This window comes from Dromiciops gliroides, chromosome 4 (genome assembly GCF_019393635.1).
Source record: "Dromiciops gliroides isolate mDroGli1 chromosome 4, mDroGli1.pri, whole genome shotgun sequence".
In the NCBI taxonomy this organism is placed as follows: Eukaryota; Metazoa; Chordata; class Mammalia; order Microbiotheria; family Microbiotheriidae; genus Dromiciops; species Dromiciops gliroides.
The window spans coordinates 13969425-13992171 of record NC_057864.1 but is presented as its reverse complement, the minus strand read 5'-3'; the positions used below and the strand labels follow the sequence as shown (position 1 = coordinate 13992171).

At 44.1% G+C, this 22747-nt stretch overlaps 1 protein-coding gene across 3 annotated transcripts in view; it reads right to left on the bottom strand.

Annotated features, from left to right (window-relative positions):
• Nucleotides 1–22747, bottom strand: part of JAK1 (Janus kinase 1) — a 146089-nt gene that overhangs the window by 38018 nt on the left and 85324 nt on the right. For all 3 annotated transcript variants that reach the window (XM_043963458.1, XM_043963456.1, XM_043963457.1), the window contains exons 4-8: nucleotides 18720–18843; nucleotides 8956–9109; nucleotides 4662–4825; nucleotides 2507–2849; nucleotides 998–1183 (exon numbers count right to left, since the gene is read on the bottom strand). In XM_043963458.1, coding sequence (XP_043819393.1) covers nucleotides 998–1183; nucleotides 2507–2849; nucleotides 4662–4825; nucleotides 8956–9109; nucleotides 18720–18843 — 971 coding nt within the window. The remainder of the gene's footprint in view (nucleotides 1–997; nucleotides 1184–2506; nucleotides 2850–4661; nucleotides 4826–8955; nucleotides 9110–18719; nucleotides 18844–22747) is intronic.

The following is a 22747-nucleotide window of genomic DNA, read 5'->3' as shown; positions in this document are numbered from 1 at the left end:
GAAGGCTGGCCAAGCGGGGTCAGAGGCACAGTTGGAGGAAAGACCTGCTAGTGCTGGCATTTAAGGAACTCCGTGAAATTCAGTGACCTGGAATTGACTGAGAGAAGGGGGAAGAGGTCTGAGTGAGCACATGATTAGTGCCCATTTCAATTCAATTCGATCCATAGGATCCTCAGATGTTACATGGTCAGAGGAACAGAGGCAGAAGGAACCTCAGAGGCCATCTGGTCACAGGGTCAGGGACTAGGAAATGGAAGGAGCCTTAGAGGTTATTTAGTACAACACTCGCATCTAATACATGAGGAGAGTGGGCCAAGAAATATCAGTAAAGTGAGCTGCCCAAGGCAACATTAAATTGAGCAACTATTATGTCCAAGTCACAGTACTGGGCACTGGGAATAAAAAGACAAAAATAAATCGGTCTGTTCCCTCAAAGAGCCTATGTTCTGCTCAGAGAAGAACATATAGACCTAAGTTAATACAAGGTAATGTGAAGTGAGTGAGAGAGAGAGAGACAGAGAGACAGAGAGAGACAGAGAGACAGAGAGAGACAGAGAGAGAGACTGACCAAGTGAGAGAGAGACAGAGAGAGACAGAGAGAGAGACAGAGAGACAGACAGAGGGGGGAAGGAACTGGTAATCACAGGGATCTGAATAGGGCTTGGACGGGAGACACAGGTAGGCTGTGCTTTGAAAGCACCCGAGGATTGCAAAAAGCAGAAGTGAGCGGGGAGAGCATTCCAGGCATGAGGGAGAGGTAAGAGATGGGATGTGGGACACACAGAACAGGTAGGGACAGACAAGCACAGAGTGGGTGAAGAGGAGCAAGGTGGAGGAACAGTACAAAGGTCAGGGGAGCCAGATTTGGGAGGGCTTTGAATACCAGGTGGAGGACGGTGTCCTCTGAGCATGGAAGTTCTTTCCCCTCAGTCCCGTGGCTGCCCTGGGAGGCTTTGATGACAGAGAGGAGGAGGAAGGGAAACCACAGCCAACGTACCATCTTCTTGTTGTCCTGCTTGTTAATGCTGACCATGGATTCCTTGATGACAATGTGGGTGATTTCAGGGAAGTAAGAGAAGTTGTTCCATTCCTCCCGGGCTTTGTTTTTCTCATCATCTTTCCTGTGTTTGCTCTCCTGTTTCTTCCTCTTCAGCTTGTTTTTCTCCTTCTCCACAGGAACCACCTAAAAGACACATGAGGAACCCCCTCAGTGAGGTGGGGCTTACTTTCCCCCTTGGAAAGAGAGAAACATTTCTAACAAAGCAAGCGCAGCTGAGTCTGAGCAGAGCTAACCAATAGTCCTTGGCCAATCCCAGTGAAGGGAAGCTGTCTGTTCAGCAGGACAGAGCCTAGTCTTCAGAGGGCCAGCCTGGGACCTAGGCAGAGGATCAAAACAATGTCTAGCACTGGATGGAGCCTCAGGGATCACCTAGCAACAGAAATGGACTACATCGATCCAAGATCCTTTAGAAATATACAGAAATACACAAACTGATGCACATAGAGCTCGAACATTGGAAGGGACCCAGAGATCATTTGCTCCAACCACTACCTCAAGCATGCAGGCCCTCCCATCACATCCCTGACCATTTGATCATCCAGTTTCCACCTGAAGATCTGAATTAGGTTTTTGAGTGACACATCAAAATCCCTCTCTCTCTCTGTCCTCTCTCTGTCTTTCTGTCTCTCCTTTCCCTCTCTCTCTTCCTTTCTCTATAAAATGTCATATATATTATAAACCCACTATATACAAACATGTGTGTATACATATATGTGTGCATACATATACACACATGTGTATACACATGCATACATACACATATGTAAAGAGAGGCTATCTATATTTATCTAAATATAAAGATAACTATAGTGACATGATATATTTATAGAGAATCATATATGTGTATGCCTATTTTACATACATGTATAGAAACATATACACATATATACTTATATATGCTAAAATGAGTTTCTCTGAACAGTGTAGCAAAGTAGTTAGAGAACCTGGAGGACTCATGCCCCCTGGACGTCCAAGTCTTCCAGTGTTAAAACACAGTGATTGGGTGACCTCAACAAGTCAGCAAACATTCTGGCGCTCTAGGTGGCTCTGTACGATTACATGCTGCAGAGAAGGTGCCAGCCTATGACAGCAGAAGGAGTTACCTCACCTAGGAGCTCCCTCTATCAATGAGACCACAATCCAGTCCCAGTCTATGCTCCAGACTAGATCAATAGTATCTGCCATAGGTTGTGTTTGATTGGCAAAGCTTTCAAGAATCACAGAATATCCTCTAGACCCAAAAGGAGACACCAGAGCAGGACCTTCATACACACATACACACATACGCCTGCACACATGCACCAGCAGGTGATAGTCATTGTCTACCAGTGTCTGCCATTTTTTCCCAATAAAATAAAGGTTCATGTTAAGCATGAACTTGGACACACTAAACAAAATCCTGTGATTTAGGATTTTCCATTATCATCTATTCACACACATCCTTACATTTGGTTTTTGTCTCCACAGTATCCCAAGATTTCCAGTCACCATCACTTCATAACGTATGACGTTGCCGCAGTCTTTTGAGTTTAATTTATTCATTTCATTTTCAGATGAAATCAACAAGAGTGAAGTCTCAAAAATTTCAGCTCCATAATGTTTGGTTAGAGTCTCCAAGGTTGACAAGTATTTCACCTTCAGGTCATGGGGAGTCACGCTACTGTCGCAAATGGTCTTGTTGTTAAATTCCTTAAGGAAATCCTTGAAAACATTATTTATTCGCATTCTGGTTAAGAGATTCCTTTGTCTGATGGTCCTATTCAGTGTTTCTGGGATATATCGTTTGTAACTGAAAAAGAAAAATAGAATGAGAGAGAGAAAAAGGGGGAGTGGAGAGATGGAAAGTGAAAGAGGAGAGGTGAGAAAACTTGTCTTTATTCAATATTTATATGGCAAAAGTTGCCTCTAGGTGCCCATTCTCCAGGAACCTTAGAACTTCACCTACAGACCCACAGACCCATTATTAGATTCTGCTGTTATTGAAGCAATCTGATCTGCATTGGTCTTCGCCTATTGGGAGCAGGAACTCAACTAGACATCAGAAGCTAGCCAGAAGAAAGGAAGTCCAAGGGTCAAACATGCACTAGCCTTGTCTTGGCCAACTCTTTCAAGGCTTGCCAAATATTTCATTGGGGACTCTGGAAAAACAAAAGCAACCGACCTATGCCCTTGTTGCCTTTTGTTGACTGCCCACACATAACATGCTAAACAGCCATCTTATGGCAGATCCCATTCCAACGTGGAGTGGGTGCTCAGCTGAGCCTCTGGAAAGGGCATAGAGAAAGTCAGAGGAGCTGAGTTAGAATCTTGCCCCTGCTACATCTCACTTCTATGATACTGTATGCCACTTCAAATCTTTACCACTTCTTTGAACCCCAGCTTCCTTGTCTATAAATGAGGGGTTCAGTCTAGAAGATTTCTAAGGTCCCTTTAAAACTATGATCTTGATGTATTTTATAAAATATTCAGTATTAACTCAATGAGAAGCAGTGTGATGTAAAGAGACAAACACCTGGCCTTGGAATCAAGAAGGCCTGGGTTTAAGTTTTACCTCTGACACATACAGTCTGTGTGACCCTGGGCAAGTCACTTGACCACCATCTGCCTCGGTTTCCTCATCTCTAAACTGGGATAACAATAGCATCAACCTCAGTCCCCATCACCATATTTCTGTTACAAGCTGGGCTTTGGCGATACATGAAGTCCCTAGCTTGGGAGGGAGATGTGGAATAGGGAAATAGCTCCCCTGCTATGTGACTTGGGGCTGGGAAGTTAGAGTCTCTGGGCTTCGAGTTCCTACTTGGTAATATGAGAGGGACCAGAGAGTTGGACCTTAAGAAATCCCTCCAGCTTGAAGACACGTCAATTCTTTGATTCTGGGATGGTGGGACATAGCTAGTCTAACCAGCTGCAAACCAGCAAAGTGATTGTCAGTACTTTGGTGCATCTGCCTCTCCTTCGTATGTGAGCTCCTACCATCTGCTAGGGATGCATCCCATTACACCTTTTCAACCAGTAAGAGTCTTGCCTTTGTTCTTCCACTGATCCTCCACAAAGGCTTCCTCCTTTTATTTTTAAATTATTTCCCCAGAAGTGAGTGAATGTCCCCGACTGTCTACTATCTGTCACTCCCCACATGGCTGGTGCCCCTTCTTTCCTGATCATACAATTATTTCTGAATCATGTCACTTCTGCTACTTCTTGCACAGAAGCCATAGTATACCAGACCAAGAGCTGGAACGGACCTCAGGGGCCATCTGCTCCAATCCCCTCAGTTTAGAGATGAAGAAACTGAGGTCCACAAAAGTCACTTGCCCAAAGTCATACAAGTAGTAAGTGGCATAAGTAAGATTTGAACCCAGGTCTTCTGCCTCCAAATCCAGCATTCTTCACCCTGCACCCCACTGCTTCCCCGATAAATAACATGTGCCCACAATGCATCTCTTCATTGCCAAGGTCACTCGCAGATTCTTCCAAGAGCTTGGTGTCCGAGGATCTCCCACCATACAACATTCCAGGGACACATACACAACCACATGTAGTATTAAAATGCTAAGAATGTGTCACCATCAGCTCTCCTGAGAGACGGGCTCAGCCTTACCTGACATCCTTCGGCAGGTCTGGAAGTTGTATTTTATTCATCATGGCATAATGGGAAATAGCCAGCACTGCCATCCCCAGGCACTCGTTTTCAATCTCGTGCACTTCCTGATCGGTCTTTGGGTCTCGGACAGGAGCCAAGCACTTCACCAAATCATATTGTCCCTTCAGGGAAGAGAAAAGTTTCTTTTAAGTAGGAGGAAGGTAAATTCTTGGCAGTTCATGTGATCACCCAACACGGGGCTCTCCCAGAGGAGCCTGGCTACCTGGCCTGGAGGGAGGAAACTACTGCCTCAATTAAGAGATTCTCAAGGAACAAAACCCTTTAACATGTCTCCCTCCTCTTGGGGAACAGGTGGTAGAGGCTGGCTCCTAAATAATGTTGGCTGACTGGTTCCTCTAGGGGCAGAACAAGGCATATATTTTCAGATGTGTCCAAAATGTCGGGGGCTTTCTTAACTGCTTTCTTTGTTCAGCTCAAATGCCCCCTCCAACATGAGGCTGTCCCAGATTTCACTCTGATATTCGTGCCTCCCCAATTACTTTTTCCTTGCCATATATGTACCAGGATAAATACTGGAGTGTTTGTCAGCTAATAAAAACCACTGCTATCCATCCACCTTAAGCACATAGTTTCTTATCTGGTGTCAAGGAGGAAAGAACACTATAGATTAGAGGTTCTTAACCTGGGATGCAAAGCCTCCTCAGGACACAGGAGAGTATAGGAATTTGGATGAGAAAACATTACATCTTTATTTTCAGTAACCTTTCATTTCCTTTAGAGTTCTACGCATTTTATTTTAGGTACTTAAAAAGGTGGTTCTAGGAAGGGGTCCATGGGCTTCGCCAGATGCGCCAAGGCATCCAGCACACCCAACAGTGTAAGAACTCTGCAACTAGAGATGGATCCCTGCTAGGAAAAAGGAAAACCTGCCCTAGGTGTCTTCTCCTCAAGCTTCAAGGGCTTAATCCTCAAAGGGGCCGATGCAACCAGACTGAATGGCAATCTATAACAAAATCTCCACATTGAACATTTCTACAGAGCTTTGAAGTTGACAAAGCTCTTTATACAGGTTAATTCTTGTAGTGGTGATGATAATTAAGATGATGGTGATAGCAACATTTCTAAAGTGCCTACTATGTGCCAAGCACTGAGCTAAGATCTTTACAAAAACTGTCTTATTTGACCCACACAACAACCCGATGAAGTAGGTGCTACTATTGTTCCCATTTTACATATAAAGAAACCGAGCCTGAGAGATGCTAAGTCTTTTGCCAAGGGTCACACAGCTAACTAAGTATCTTAGGGAGGATTTGAATTTTGGTCTTCCTGACTCCACATCTTTCACTCCATGCACTGCCTAGCTGCCCAACTCTAGGACCAAAGGTGAACGCCTCTGTTTGATGATTAAAACCTTTCCTCATGGGGCAGCTAGGTGGCGCAGTGCATAGAGCACTGGCCCTGGAGTCAGGAGCACCTGAGTTCAAATCCAGCCTCAGACACTTAACACTTACTAGCTGTGTGACCTTGGGCAAGTCACTTAACCCCAATTGCCTCACCAAAAAACAAAAAACAAACAAACAAACAAAAACCTTTCCTCATCAGGTCCTGATCCATTTTATTCCATGTTGCTCCTCTTCATGCACTCTGGACAAACTGACCCCTTTGCTGATCCTTGTACACAATTCTATCTTCCCTCTCTTGCCTTTGCAAAGGGAAGCTGAGTTACTTGCTGATCATCACACAGCTAGTGTGTTCCTGACTCTAAGTCTGATGCCCTAGACACTGCACCATTCTCTCTCTCTCTCTCTCTCTCTCTCTCTCACAGGTCTGGTTAATAATAATAATAATAATAATAATAATAAAGATCTAATAACTGGTACCCATCACTCTGTCTGCCACCAAGGAGGGACCAGAGACATTCTGGTCGATCATTCACTGGGTCCTTGCTCGTCTACCACATCAAGTCTACGCTTGTCAACCTGACAGGCCCTAACTAGTCTAACCCCTTCTTCTCTACCCAGCCTCATCTCAAATGACTCCCTTTCCTCTCGTCTCTGCTCTACCAAACTGGACACTCGCCATGATTTCACAACCTCTCTTCTCCCATGGAGTGCCTTTGTTCATGGTATTCCCTAAAATGCCCTCCCCTTCTATCTTTGCTTTCACCTGCTGAAATGCTACCCACCCTTCAAGACCCAGCTCAAATAGGGCATACAGTCAGAAGATCTGGATTCAAATCCTGCAATTTATGCCACTTCCTGGTTGTGTGACTCTGGGTAGGTCCTTTCAGCTCTCTGCCTCAGTTCCCCCACCTATAAAATGATGGCATTGAACTAGATGTAGTACTGATGGCTCAATGGATGGAGTACTAGGCCTGGAGTCAGAAATACTTGAATTCAAATCTGGTCTTAAATCTTGTCACTTAACTTCTGTCTGCCTCAGTTTCTTTAACTGTAAAGTAGGGATAATAGCATCCATCTCAATACATTGTCGTGGCTTTGGGAGTGGAAGGGGGAAGGGGACGACCAAGAGAGGCCTCTCCAGAGAAGGCAGCTCTTTGAGCCCAGCCTTGGGATTTGAACAGGCAGAGATGAGGAGGAAGAGCCTGTGAGATACTTCAGAAACATTTGCTTATTAATTGCTGTCCCTCCCATAGACCTGGCCCTGCACCCTGCACTTGGCAGATGCTTAATAAAGGTCTGTTGGGTTGCTTGGCCAAACACCAGCCCCTGGTGAATGCAGCCCTACCGACTTTCTCTTGCTTGGAAAGGAGACAGATGGGGGAAGACACCTGGGAGTCGACACAGACAAGCCACTTCCCCTCAAAGGGAGACACATCTAGAACTTTCTCACACTGTGATAAACATGTAGCTATAGTTACATTTTTTAAAAATCTAAAGTAACTTCTTGTTTTCCTTTGGTCCAAAAAAGTCCCCTACCATCTCCTCTAACACCCAGGGAGTGACCAGTGAGAATGAGAGCAATCTAGGCAGTCACTCAGGGCCCCCAAGCTTATAAAAAGCCAAGCCAAGCCTTTGTCTTCCACTTCTGTTTGGATCCCCAGAGCTTCGCATATGGCCTGACACACTAGAAGTGTTCAGTAAATGCTTGCTGCCTACCTGCCTGCTTCTGGAGCTGGCAGGCTGTTAATCTGACACCTGCTCATTGAAATTTGGTGCATTCTTGCGTGTCTTTTGGTTTTTAAACCAGGAAGCAGGGTAGCTCAATGGTAAGAGCACTTGTTCAAGAACAGGATCTCTTAACCTTTTTTTTTTTTTAATATGTCTTGGACCCTAAGCTGTATCCAGTAAAGCCTCTGGGCTCCTTTTCAGAATCAGTTTTTAAAATGCATCCAATACAATACATATGACTTACAAAAGAACCTCTCATGTTCAAATATAGTTATCAATATTGTTATATTCAAGATATTCAAATATATCCAAAATATATAAAAAACCAATACTCAGAATGTTCAAAAATAGTTCTATTTCTAAAAACCCACCAGATTCCAGCTTAAAAGCCCCTGTTCCAGGGGCAGCTAGGTGGCACAGTGGATAGAGCACCGGCCCTGTAGTCAGGAGTACCTGAGTTCAAATCCGACCTCAGACACTTAACACTTACTAGCTGTGTGACCCTGGGCAAGTCACTTAACCCCAATTGCCTCACCCCCCCCAAAAAAAAGCCCCTGTTCCAGATTCAGAAGATCTGTGGGGAGATCTTACCTCTCATGCTTTACCTTGGGCCAGTCCCTAAACGTAACTGGGCCTCAGTTTGTTCATTTGTAAAACGATGGGATTGGCGCCGATGAGTTCTGAGGACCCTTTCAGCTCTAGGCCTAGGGTCCTATGAAATGGAACTCTCCAATCTGTGGCTAGCTTACATTTCTCAAACCCTTGAAGGTTTGCTAGGAGCAGCTGAACCAAATGTTCTCTGAAGGGCCCTTCCAGCTCTGCCTCCCTGGATAACTCCCACACTGGTGAGAATAATATTGTTCTTTTAATTCAGGCCAACTACAGATGTGTGTAAAAAGAAGAAGTAGGACTGTTAACTTTAAAAAAAAATTTTTTTTCTAAAATTCTGATCTTAACCAACACCAAATAAAATGGGTATTTCCATATGCTGGATAGAAGAGAAAAAGAAGGTTGTACATCAAAGTGCTCATTTCCATTTTGCACAACTTGCTTTTAGAAATACTGCGTAAGTGATGTAGTCATGAGATTCCTAGAAATGACCTGCTCCTGCCCCTGCTCGCACACACTCCCCTCCACCCCCAGAGATCTCCAGTTCCTACCTGAGCAAACAGGTACTCCAGTGAATTGGCATCAAGGAGGGGCGTGGCATCCAGAACCCGTCTCCTTTCATAGCCATTTTTCTGCTTCTTCGGGGAGTGTCTCCACACTGACTGCTCATTCTCGTTGGTACCATGCCAGTTGGTGAAATAGAATCTGAAAAGGAAGAAAATCAACAGGAATCACTCTCATGGTAGTGCTGGGGGGGTCCAGGAGCCATGAGCTGGACTCTCCAGAAGGGAAAAAATGCTTAAAAGAGAGACCAAACAAGCTGCTATCACACCATTTCTAAGACATAATCTCTATGTCTATTTCAATCATTTCAATCATGTCCAACTTTTCATGGCCCCATTTAGGGTTTTCTTGGCAGAGATATTGGAGTAGTTCACCATTTCCTTCTGCCTGCTTTATAGATGAGGAAACTGAGGCAGAGTTAAGTGACTTACCTAGGGTCACACGGCTAGTAAGTGTCAGGTTACATTTGAACTCAGGTCTTCCTGACTCCTGGCCCAGCACTCTATCCACTGCTAAACAATGTCCCATCCTCTCGGTTTTTGTTTGTGGTCAGTTAACTGTTTATTTTAATTGGAGTCACTTATTTTGTCCAAATTTAAAATTTCAGGAAAATCTCTACCCAATCTCCCACAGCATGTTCAGTTAGCCAAAAGGGTGTCAAATTCAAATAGAAATGGGTGCTACTAATCTGTACATGAAGGTCCCCTTGGCTGCATGGTACTTTTAAAATGTAATAATGTCCATTTTATTGCATTTTTACTTATTTTGTTAAACATTTCCTAATTACATTTTCTTTTCTTTTTTTTTTTTTAGTGAGGCAATTGGGGTTAAGTGACTTGCCCAGGGTCACACAGCTAGTAAGTGTTAAGTGTCTGAGGCCGGATTTGAACTCAAGTACTCCTGAATCCAAGGCCAGTGCTCTATCCACTGCGCCATCTAGCCGACCCCTAATTACATTTTAATCAGGCATGTTGAGGGCCACATGTAGCCAGTGACCCTCCTCCATTTGACACTTCTGCTCTAGAGCATGGTGTGGAAGAAGACTCACAGAGATGGGCCTTCAAACCCCACTTATGAGATACTACCAATGTGACCATGAACAAATCACTCTGAGCTTCAGTGTCTTCTTATGTAAAATGAGGAGATTGATCTGGACAGCCTCGAAGGTCCCATCCAGCCTCAAATCTATTAGCCTGTGATCATACTTGGGCCTCATAATCACTCTGTAAAGTAAGGTCTCCAGTTATTTTCTCCATTTCACAGATGGAGAAACTAAGGCAAAGAGACGTTAAACTGACAGCAATAAAATGCCTCAGGTGGGATCCAAACCTAGATCTTACTGATATTAGCACTCTCCCCACCCCTCAGCCTTCCCAGCTCAACAATTTAAATTCTATTTAACCTGGGCCTTGATTCTGTCTTTCTTTCACATCACCCAGAAGTTAATGTTACTCACACTGTCAGCCACTGTGACATAAACTGCTGAACTGAATCCAGCTCAAGCTGAGGAATGAACTACTCTCGTGCATTCTTCATAAACACCCAAATTCATTTTTTATAAACATTGGGAAAGTCAGTCTGGCAGGACTGTCTCCTGCATATACAAATGCAAGTGAGCTCACAATACAGTCAGTCGCCTCCGTTACACTGGGAATGTCTCTCTACATGTGTGTTCTTATATTTGCTCAAGTGGGAACAAAAAAACCCCAAAAACTGCGTGCACAGAGAAATTCTTCTTGCTTTAGAGAATACTTCCTAAGGTGATATCTAAAATAGTCCTTCCACGGCTTTGTAAAACACACACTCCATGCAGCTTCTGAAATTGTCTCAGTATTTTCCCTTAGCCTAGACACCCCTAACATGGATACACACGAGCACACACATGTCCACATCAGAAATGACCACATGCCAGCATCACCCATGCCCAGCACAAAACATGCCAGGGCTTCAAAATCTGCTGGGTTATCCCTTATACAACAATGCATACAAGACGGGATGCAGACAATGGGGACTTGTGGAGCCTGAATGTGTCAGGTGACAGGGAGCAAACCTTTCAGCAGGCACTAGGCACAACGTGGTGCTTTAATTCAGGCCCAACAGGAGGCTCAGGTGAAGAACAGCTCAGTGCGGATTGGGGACAAAGGTGGACGAGAAACAAGGATGTGCCTGGGAACAAAATCTCTGCAGGCATCTCTGCTGCTGCAGTGACTTCAAATGGGCCCGTCTCAATTGATACAAGAATCAAAGAGATTTAGATGGTCCCAAGCCATCATTTCTCAGATGAGAGACAGCACCAGACAGATCAAGCTAGATGTTCAAGAACACATGAGAAATAAATAAGTGGAAGAGCTAGAATCTGCCCCCAAGTCCCATGTTCTAAATTGACTGTGGAAGAACAAGTCGATGGGAGATGAAGAAGCTGGCCTGAGCAGGAGGAAGCTCGTGGTTGGAGGGATTGTTTAGATACAGACACATGGCTGGGTGGGGCTTGCCTCACCAGTTTCACAAAGTGCGTTGTTTAAATACCTCTTAAATCCTTGGCACATATTACTGTGTATTGTGGCTCTTTAGTCTGCATTCTGTCTCACCCTCAGCTCCTCACTCTCTTGTCCCTCATATCCAAGCAGTTACTGAGTCTTGGTGCTAACACCTCTCCACTCGCCCTGGCATCCATCCATCCCTGTCTCTCTAGTCCCACAGTCACACTCCCCCACTCCTCCTCCCCAGCTCAGACTTTCAGCCCCTCCCATCTGGATGCTGCTCCAACAATCCAGCCTCTACACAGCTCACACAGAGATATGACCTGTCACTCCCCTGCTCAATAAACTCCAATGGCTCCCCATGACTTCTAAGACTCAAACAAGAATTCCCCTGTTTAACATTGGAAAACCTCTGCAACATGGCCCCGACTTAGCTTTCTGGCTTATGCATTATTCCCTTTAATGACCTCTTCAGTCCAGCCAAATCACCCTTCTAGCTCCTCCTCACACATGAAATTCCCTCTCTGGATCTCTGCCTAGAATGCACTTTCTTCTCGCCTCCACCTCTTGGGAGCCAGACTTTCAGAGTTCAGCTCAGATGCCTCCTCCTACATGAAGCCTCTCCTGATCTACCCCACCCTCCCAGCTTTTAGTGTCTCCCCAACAAAAAAATAAAAATAAAATGTAAATTTCTTGAGCCTAGCATACAATCAGCGTTTGATATGCTCATTGACTGATGGGTTGCTCTTTCTACTAGACTGGCAGTTTCATGAAGGCAGGGATTGTCTCTTATGTCGTTTTCCTCTGCTGGCCACACCAAATAACAACAACATCACCAAGAACAGTAGCCAGCATGTGTAGAACACTTTCACACTGGCAAATCACTTTGCGCATGAACTTACTGGACTCAGGCTCACAGACTCAATACTTTGTAAATGTTTGCAGAAGGGATGAAATGGCAAACTCTTCCTATTAAGTGCCAGGCCCTCTGCTAATGTCTGAATCTACAGACCCTGCCCTCAAGAAGCTTACATTCTCCTGGGGGAGACAATTTATATATGTAAGACCATGTAGACAAGTTATTTATCCACCAAGTACAAAGTAACCTTGGAGGAGAAGGCTCCGGTTACTGGGGGGAGGAGGCCAAGAGAGGCTTCTGCAGAGGAAGATGTCAGATGAGTTCTGAAGGAAGCCGGGGATCCCAGGAGGGGGAGGGGAGGAGAGAAAAGAGGTTTGGAGGACGACCAGGGAGAAGGTCCAGGGATGGATAACGAAGCCTCATGTGGGAGCACGTCCTGGAGTGGGCAACTCAAGGGTGGGCAAAGGGAGGAACTTAACAAATGGCCAAGGAAAGGAGGGAAAGCAACAGAAGAGGATACAGATAAAGGGAGAATGAGGACAAGAAAGAGAAAGAAGGGGACGGAGAGAGAAGAGGAGGAAGGGGAAGGAAGAAGGGAGGAGTAGAAAGAAGAAGAGAAGGGAAGAAGGAAGCAGAGACAGGAAGAGAGGGGGGAGGGAGGGAGGAAAGGCAGGGGAGAAGCAAACTCAGGACAGCAGGTGCTCAGACTTCAGAGCTCTGTGGGCTGGTTCACTTGAGGCCAGTGACGGAGCTAACCTTGGGGCTCATTGTCAGAATGAGGAAAGAAGCAGCATTTCTACATGACTGTTTTAAATGTCAGCGACTGGCCGAGGTGAACTGAAGAGGGACCAGAGACACAGAAGCCAAGGTCTCCGTGTGGACCAGTCGGAGCCATATTTGGGTGCTATCGCTTTAGCAGCTAAACCCCTTTGAGGGACTTTGGGAACCAGTAAGCATGGGGCTGGCCAGCCGTGTGCATTGTGGGAGAAGGAAGCAGCCATCTGCATCCTCAGAGCAGAAGAGTCACATCATGCTCCACTGTCTATGCACCTCCCCCCCCCCACACACCTGCCACAGCACCTGCATTTCCTCTAATTAGTTTTTCCTTCCTAAAATTCAGATGTGGCATATCTGAAAAAGAGAGAACACATTAAACCCCTGCTATTTGAATAGTCTGGCTGCTGACTGGCAACTGCTTAGTCTCTTTCTCTCTCAAGAGAGTCCTTAAGGCTGAGGACTTAAAGAGGTGCTGATGGAGGAGGGAGAAATCAGAGAGGGTTGGCAGAGGTGGAACAGCAAGCCTGGGCACCATTCCTTCATTCACTTATTCCGCAGCCTGGGAGACACCTGCTCCTCAGGCCCCACCTCCAGGAAGCTTCCCTGCTGTGCTGGCCTGTCCACAGCCCTCCTGACCACTCAGCTTGACCTACCTATGGAGATGTTATGTGCCCCACCCCATCCCACCAGAGAAGGGGCGAGCTAGCATTGGCAGGGCAGGGGCTGTCCTTGCTTTCTTCATATCTGCAGAGTCCAGCAAAGAACTGTATAAAGAGGGCTGTTAAATTGAGTGGGGTAGGACCCCTCTTTTGAGTAAGGAGCTGCTTGTCAAGAGGAGTCTGGGGAGTTGGTAGAGGCCTGGCCTTGGACTCAGGGAGACCTCAAATCCACACGAACCCTGGGGACCTCAGTGCCCCACTCTTTACGATAAGTTATAGATGAGTGACCCATGTGCACAGATGAAGACCCTCCCCACACCAGGAGTTCCTTGCAGATTAAAGAACACAGAACAAAATGGAGCTTCTGAGGTGTGAGTGGTAGAAGGAGGGTGGGGGAAGCAAGGAGGGAGAAGAGATAGTGGGAACATCTTTTAAATGTGTAAGAAACACAGTTCCTGGCCATGAGAAGTTTATTTCCCTAAGGGAACAGAAAAATAAACAGAGACCATAGTCCAGAGCAGGAGAGCAGGAACAATGGGAGGCCCTGGACTCCAGGAGAAGGGAAGAAGGAGGCACTAACAGGAAGGAGGAATTCCCCAGGGGAAGCACCCAAGCTCAATTCTCCCCTCCACAGTCTGGCCTGGCCAGTCCTGACCAACATCCTCCTCGGCCCTCCTATTGTCTCGGTTCTCTGTACTCAGTGCCATCAGATGCCTCTCATGCCAACCAGATGCTCAAACCGGTCCTCTCCCATCTGGCTCTACTCCCACAGCCACCACCCCAGTCTAGTCCCTCCCCCAGCAGCCTCTGCTGGACTATTGCAACAGCCTCTTGATCAGTCGGCCTGCTTCCAATGTCTCCCCAGCCCAATCCACCTTCCACACAGTTGCCAAAAGAATATTTCTCATCGGGTTTTTCCCTTTTGCTCTGATTCTTCTTTCACAGCATGACTAATGCAGAAATATAGTTAATGTGATTGTACATATATAACCTAAATCAGATTGCTTCCTGTCTTGGGGAGGGGAGAAAAATTTGAAACTATCAATCTTATAAAAACAAATGTTGAAAACTATCTCTACATGTAACTAGAAAATAATAAAATGCTTTTATGATAAAAAAGAATATTCCTCATCTGAAAAATGAAGGGGTTGGACTAAAGTTCTGGACTTGGAGTCATAAAGACCTGAGTTCAAGTCCTGCCTCAGATACTTACTGGGTGTGTGACCCTGAGTAAGTCACTTCACTTGTCTCTGACTCAGTTTTCTCATCTGCAAAATGGAATAAAGTAGCATGTGGCTCACAGGGCTTTTGAAAATAAAACGAGACAATGCACGTAAAGTACTTCACAAACTCTTAAGTGCTACACACATGCTGGCTATTCTGCTGCTGAATGGTCTCTGGTGACCCTTCTGGCTCTAAATGTGTGATTCTATGAACCTCTGACCAGAGGACAACAGGTGGGATTTGGCATCAAATGACCTCCGTTCTTAGCTCTGTCTCTTACTACCTGTGACACCCCAGACGAGTTGTGTACCCTCTGTGGGCCTGTTTCCTCATCTGTCACTAGTCAGATGACCTCTAAAGCCCATTCTAATTTTTAAAAGTTATGCCTGTAATTCCATCCATGAAGGGAGTTTTATAACAAAACTTCCACTTCCTCTATCTAGAAGCATCTGCTCTGGACCTTTGAAGCATGAAGAGCTGCCCGGAGCATTGAGAAGCTGAGTGATTTGCCTAGGGTCACACAGCAAGAGTCACAAGTGGAGCATGAACCCAGGTCTGGCCAATGCCAAGGCTGGTTCTCTAACCCCTGGGTAACACTGCGTCTTATAACTAAGATACAGAGTAATAAGGTCTTTCACATATCAAACTGAGCGGTGTGATGAGCTTTCTGAGCACTTGGAGCATGTACTGTTACACGTTTCAGGTTTTCGTTGTATTCACGTCAAAGGTTCTGAGGTTCAAAAGCAGCGTGTCCTGCCAAGGACCGAAAAATCTATTTTCCAAAGGCCCCGAGGAAGAAGGGGCCGGGGGAAGGAGAGAGGAGGAAGTGGCCACACTGTGGGCTGGTCTGCCTGACAGTCTTGAGCTCCATCCTCAAAAGGGGGCACCAGTGACACCTATCAGATTGGCTAAAATGACAAAAAAGGAAGATAATAAATGTTGGAGAGGCTGTGGGAAAATTGGAACACTAATGCATTGTTGGTGGAGCTGTGAGCTGATCCAACCATTCTGGAGAGCAATTTGGAATTATGCCCAAAGGGTGATAAAGCTGTGCATACCCTTTGACCCAGCAATTCCACTTTTAGGTCTTTTGCCCAAAGAAATCATGGAAGGGGGAAAGGGACCCACATGTACAAAAGCTGCTCTTTACATGGTAGCAAGGAATTGGAAGTTGAGGGGGTGCCCATCAATTGGGGAATGGCTGGACAAGTTGTGGTATATGAATACAATGGAATACTATTGTGCTGTAAGAAATGATGAGCAGGAAGGGTTCAGAGAAACCTGGAGGGTCTTACGTGAGCTGATGATGAGTGAGATGAGCAGAACCAGAAGAACATTGTACACAGTATCATCAACATTGAGTGTTGACCTACTGTGATGGACTATATTCTTCTCACCAATGCAATGGTACAGAAGAGTTCCAGGGAACTCATGATAGAAGAGGATCTCCAAATCCAAGAAAAAAAAAGAAAGAAAGAACTGTGGAGTATAGATGCTGATTGAACCATATTATTTCTTTTGTTTTGGGTGCTGTTGGTTTTTTTTTCTATTCTGAGGTTTTGCATCACTGCTCTGATTCTTTCTCTTGTAACAGGATTAATGCAGAAATAGGATTAATGTTATTATGTGTATATATGTGTGTGTGTGTATATATCTATATCTATATCTATATGTATAGAGATATATAGATATAACCTATATCAGATTACCTGCTGTCTAGGGGAGGGGGGAGGGAGGGAGAAAAATCTGAAATTGGAAAGCTCGTATAAACAAAAGTTGAGAACTATCTTTACATGTAACAGAAAAAATAAAATACCTTATACATAAAAATAAATAAATAAATAAATAAATAAAACAAAAAGATAATCAAGCCGTAAGTCCACATCACAGAAAATTATATGTAGTTTAAGCTGGTTTAAAGATAGGATTCCTCTATGGACCTCATGCTATACTTCCTGAGATTTAATGGAGGATGGTATTTAATCTATTGCAGAATCATAGCATTTTACTGCTGAGAATGAAAAAATCTGTTCTTTTTGTATTTTACAAAATTTCCATCTCAAGAAGTTACTAATTAAAATTTTTTCTTTAAAGAAAAAAAAGGGGGGGCACCAGGACCAGCTTCCCCACTAAGGAGTTGTGGGATCTTCCTCTTAGGGAGCCTCAGTTTCTTCCTCTAACGTAAAGACTTCTAGGGTCCTACACCTGGAGCTAGAAGGGACCTCAGAGGCCATCTAGACCAATCCCCTCATTTTACAGATGAGGAAACTGAGGCTCAAGGAAATAAAGTGATTTTCCCAAGGTCACAGAGGTAATAAACAGCAAAGACAGAATTTCAATTCAGGACCTTTCACTCCAAATTCTGTATTCTTTCCACTGAGCCAGGGGGTTTGGGTGAGATTCACTTCACTACAACAAGCATTTATTAAGCACCATCTGTGTGCCAGGAGGAGAAGACCCTCCCAGCCAAGAATACTTCCTACCTTAGCTACATAAAAGCTGTGTGACTCTGGGAAAATCATCTCAGCTCCAGGAACCACGGCTTCATCCTCTGTCAAATGGAAGGTTAGACTAGATAGCCTTTGAGATTTCTTCCAGCTCGAGATCTGAGTGCCCGTGAGCTTCCCAGAGTCTCAGGGAACTCTCTGAGCCTATAGCTTACAGACAAATTCTTATCCTGAATCAGCGGAAGGAATTTCCACACCTAGAAGTCCCCAAACTAATAAAATCAGAGGCCTGAACCAAAAATAAATATATAAAGTAAACATTGCCACGACCATAATGGATTTGGGAGATACAAAGAGGAAAAACAAAACAGTTCCCACCCTCAAGAACCTTAAATTCTCCACACAGAGATAGTTGGGAGGGGGAGGCCCTGGGGGGAGGGAGACAAAAGGTACCCAGGTCAGGCAGTCCTCTTGAAGGACCTACGATTCCAGTGCCAGAAACAAATGCAGATGCATAGAATCCATGGGTCCTTAGAGCTTTCCTTCTAGTGCTAAATCTGGACAGAGGGTCTGGATTCAGATCCTGACTACCAGTGAGTCAGTGAATTGAAGTTAACTCCTTTCCACTGAAACTTAACTCAAACATCTCTCCTCCCATATGGACTTGCTCTCATTTCCTCCAAGGGGAAAATTGGCTGCTTTGGTGCCTGCCCCAAATCACTGTTGCCTTCTGTCCCATGCCAAACAAGCAAGTGTTTCTCAGCCTATCCATGTTGATAAAATCTCCACTTCTGCACCAGCTTTGGCATCCCATATCTAAACTTTGTTCGGCATTGGTTGACTTTTGAAAACTGGTTCCAGCCTTCCCTTCCAGATAGTACACACCACTCCCTTTCACGACCCTGATGTTTGGGCCCAATGGCCTACTTGCTGTCCCACCCACATAACATTCCCTCTCCTGCTTTGTACAGGCTCCTCCCTATACCTGAAGTTCTCTCCTCTCAGAATCTTTACCTCCCTTTGAACCTGGGACCAAGAACCACCTCCTCCTACAGAAGGTCTTTCTTGATCCCCAGAAGCCGATCCCTCCCCAACCAAGTTAGTTTTCTATTCATTTTTTATTTGCCGGGCAGAATATAAGCTGCCTGAGGGCAGAGACTTTGATTTTTCTTTCAAGCACTTAGTAGGCACTTCATAAATGTTTGCCAATTGCCTGATGAATTGCTCCACCTAGCCTTCACTTAGGCCAGGTACCAATCGATTCTATAGATCTGGAATCAAGAGGGTGACGACAATTACGCATACCTCATTCGATAATGCAGCCGCAGTGATGTTTTATCTTCAATCTTGATGCAGTGATTTGGGGCGTACCACAGCTTGGTCTTCTCATCATACAGGGCAAAGAGGTTGTGGCACAGTGGAGAGATGCCTAGGGAGAAGGTCAGAAATTCATCAGAGGGAGAAATGTGCTCTGCTATCTCTTTCCATTTCCTTGCTTTATATAGATTGGCTTGCATGTTGTCTGTTTGATTAGATTGTAACCTCCTTGAGGGCAGGGACTGTCTTTCCTCTCCTTCTGTGTCCCCAGCACTTAGCATAGTGCCTGACACATACTGTCAGTGCACTGGGGCAACTTGGTGGTGCAGTGGATAAGAGCGCCAGGCCTGGAGTCAGGAAGACTCATCTTCCTGAGTTCAAATCTGGACTCAGACACTTACTAGCTGTGTGACTCTGGGCAAGTCACTTAACTCTGTATGCCTCAGTTTCCTCATCTGTCAAATGAACTAGATAAGGAAAAGGCAAACCACTCCAGTATCTTGGCCAAGAAAACCCCAAATGGGGTCCCAAAGAGTTAGACATGACTGAAAAAAAGACCGAGCAACAATAACTGACACGTAGTAGGTGCTTAATAAATGTTTACTGATTAATTGACCTGTAAAAGAGGGAGTTGGATTAGAGGGTCTCTGAAGTCCCTCTTAATTTTAAATCCTATGACCATCTATTATTCAGGAGATCTGGGTTCAAAATCTGTATCACTAACTACGACATTTCTAGCAAGTCACTCAGTCCCTCTCTGGGTCCGATTCCTCATCTATAAAATGGAACCAGTAAGATATACTCTTCCTACCTGATGGGCTGTCATGAGGAAAACACTATGGAAACCTCTAAACCCAAACACCAACAACCCCTATGGTTGGTACACTCTTCCTTCTCCAACTTCCCAGGGCATTCTGGGTATCTCTTTTGTCTTGTGCCTTTGAATTCATGCACACATCGTCCTGATTATTGCAGCCTTAAAGAGTGTGGTTTGAGGGTCTTTTAAAATATATTTATTAATATATGATAAAATATATATTAATATAAGTTTTTATATATGTTTACATATTGCTTCCCTGATTAGATTACAAGTTTCTTGATGGAAGAAACTGTCTTTTGCCTGCCACATAGTAAGTATTTAATTAATGCTAGCTGACTGACTAACTGACACTTGACAGCGATGCTGCAATGTGAGTTTTTGGTCAGGCAAGGGTTGGATTATTGAGCCTCTGAGGCCCCTGCCCACTCTGAGATTCTGTAATTGTCAGTTCTTTGGGGGAAGGGAAGGCTGGCCCATTTCATCTCCCTATCCCCTGTGCCTTGCCCATACTTAGTACTTGATGCCTGGTTATTAGCTGTGTGACAATAAACAAGACACTCGACTGCTCTGTGTTTTGGTTTCTTCATGGTAAAATGGGGATGATAATAGTGCCTTGAGCTCAGGGTTGTTGGGAAGGTCAGAGAGATAATGGATGTAAGTCACTTTGTAAACCCGAAGGAGGTGGGAAACCCTTCCTCCTTATCGTTCCAAACTTTGGGTTTTACTCTGTTATCCCATGCTTGCATGCTGCCTCATCCCTCAGACATACAAATAATTTCCTGGCAGCAGGGAAGGGCATGTGTGATAGAATAAAAATCAACCCAAGTGACTTTTGACAGAGATTACAATCTCTTATCATAAATAAATAATAGGCATCTTAAGTACTCAGTGTATTTATCATAAATGTTTTTCATTAGCAGCCAACTAACTAGAGGATGGATGTTTAATGAAGTTGGTCCCATCGCTTTCTCCCTCACTTTTCCCTTCTTCCTTCTTCATCTTTCCTTCTCTCTTCCCCCGCCCCTTCCAAAATCAAGCACCATTTTCCCTTTAGCAAGAGGGGTGAAAAAATAACTGTCAAGATGACTGAAGTTACAGATGCTAAGACACCATCCCATTCTTCCTCCCATTCACCCCCATTGTCCCATTTCTCCCTCCCATTCAGTTCCTACCAAAGAATGAAAATTGTATTTTTGAAACACAGAGGGGGAAAATGAAGGTTTGGCATAAATCAATTATTAACTGTAGATTGATTTGACCTAAAGGCAGTCCCTGACTTACCAACAGCTATGCCCATCACTAATTTAAACAATGGAGGATTAATCATTCTTGGGGTCTGCCTAAGAACAGGAGACTTGGAGATGGGAGCACCCATGTTGGAATCCTAACTCTGACACTTTAGCTTTGTGACCATGGGTCATTTCAATTCACTCCCCTTAGCCTTAGTGTCCTCATCTATAAAATGGGGGTGATAATATTCATAACATTTATTTCACAGGATTGTCAAGAGCATCATAAGATTTGAGCAGGTGTTCTTAACCTGGGTTCTGTGAAACTTGTTTTTAAAATAGTCTGACATTTGGACTTCAATATAGTTCTCTTCCTTTGCATTTCTAGGCATTTTATTTTCTGCATTTAAAAACACGATTGTACTAGCAATTTTGTTTTAAGAGCAACTTTGAGCCACCAAGTCTTTCTGACTATTAAAAATACCCAAATTAACTACAAAGGTCTGATGAAGGAAGATGCTATCTGAATCCAGAGAAAGAACATGCGTGTGTGTGTGTACATGTATAATATTATGTTACAATATATGGTGTGTTATATATGTTATAATATATTGTGTCTAATGGTAGTCATTTCGGGGTGGGGGGAGAAAGTTGATAACTGTTTTATATTTAAAAGGAATAATAGCAAGTTGAACATGATAGATCTACAGTTTCAAGTGCAATCCTTTTTTTTCTATTCTACTTTGTTATGGAAATGCTTTTCTTTCTTAAATTCAGAATTAAAAATAAAACAAAACACCATGATTCTGAGACAGGGTCCATGGCTTTACCAGACTGCCTGCTTTGGTGGGGGGTGTGGGGGGATGATTCAAAGAAAGTGAAGATTCCTTGCACAGGATCAGAGTTGAAAGACCCTAGGAAGTCACCTGATCCCAGGTCTTGCCACCTGCTCTCCCCACTATATCTCCCAGATGCCTCATGTGTCACAAATAACAGAGTAAGGGTTAAAACACAGCCAAGCAGAAAGATCAAGTTAATCAGGTAGAAGATAGTGATGGAAATTCCAGTAATATATAGGGAATAATAATAACTAATATCTGTCTAATAATTTAAAGTGCGCAAAGTGCTTTATGGGCACTCACATCTCTTTTCAAAAAACTTAGAGAACCAATAAATGAAATGGATGCTCTTCATGAAATTTAAAATGTCTTTTAAAAAATACAATAAATCCTTCTAATGGTACTGTTGGTGGAGCTGTGAATGGTCCAGCAATTCTGGAAAGCAATTTGGAATGATGGCCCACAAGGATACTAAGCTGTGTAAGACCTTTGACATGGTAATACTTCTAGGCCCATACCCCAAAGAGATCAAAGAAAGAGGAAAAAGGATCCATACACATAAAATATTCATAGCAGCTCTTTTTATGGTAGTGAAGAACTGGAAAGTGAGGGGATACTCATCAGTTGGGGAATGGCTGAACAAGCTGTGCTATGTGAGTGATGGGAGACTTGTGTGCTTTAAGAAATGATGGAGGGACAGTTTAAGAAAGACTGGGGAGACTCATGAACTAATACAGACAGAAGTCAGAAGACCCGGAATGATTTACACAATGACCACAATATCACAAAGACAAACAACTCTGAAAGATTGGAGAACTTTGATCGAGGCAAGGGCCAACCCACGTTCTGAAGGATGTATGGCAAAACAGACTGGCCGGCTTCTTCCAGAGAAGTCAGGGACTCAGAGTGCCCGGTGAGACTTTTTTAAACACAGCCAATTAGGGAATTTCTTTGGCTTCACTATACACATCTGTAACAGGAGGTTTGTTTTTCTTTGTCTTTCTTCTTTTTCCCCTTTTTTTTTCAGGGAGGTGAGGAGAGTGGATTTTAACTGATTGAAAAAATATATACATATATACACACATAGATCAATACATATACATATGTATATGATTTTAAAATTTTTTA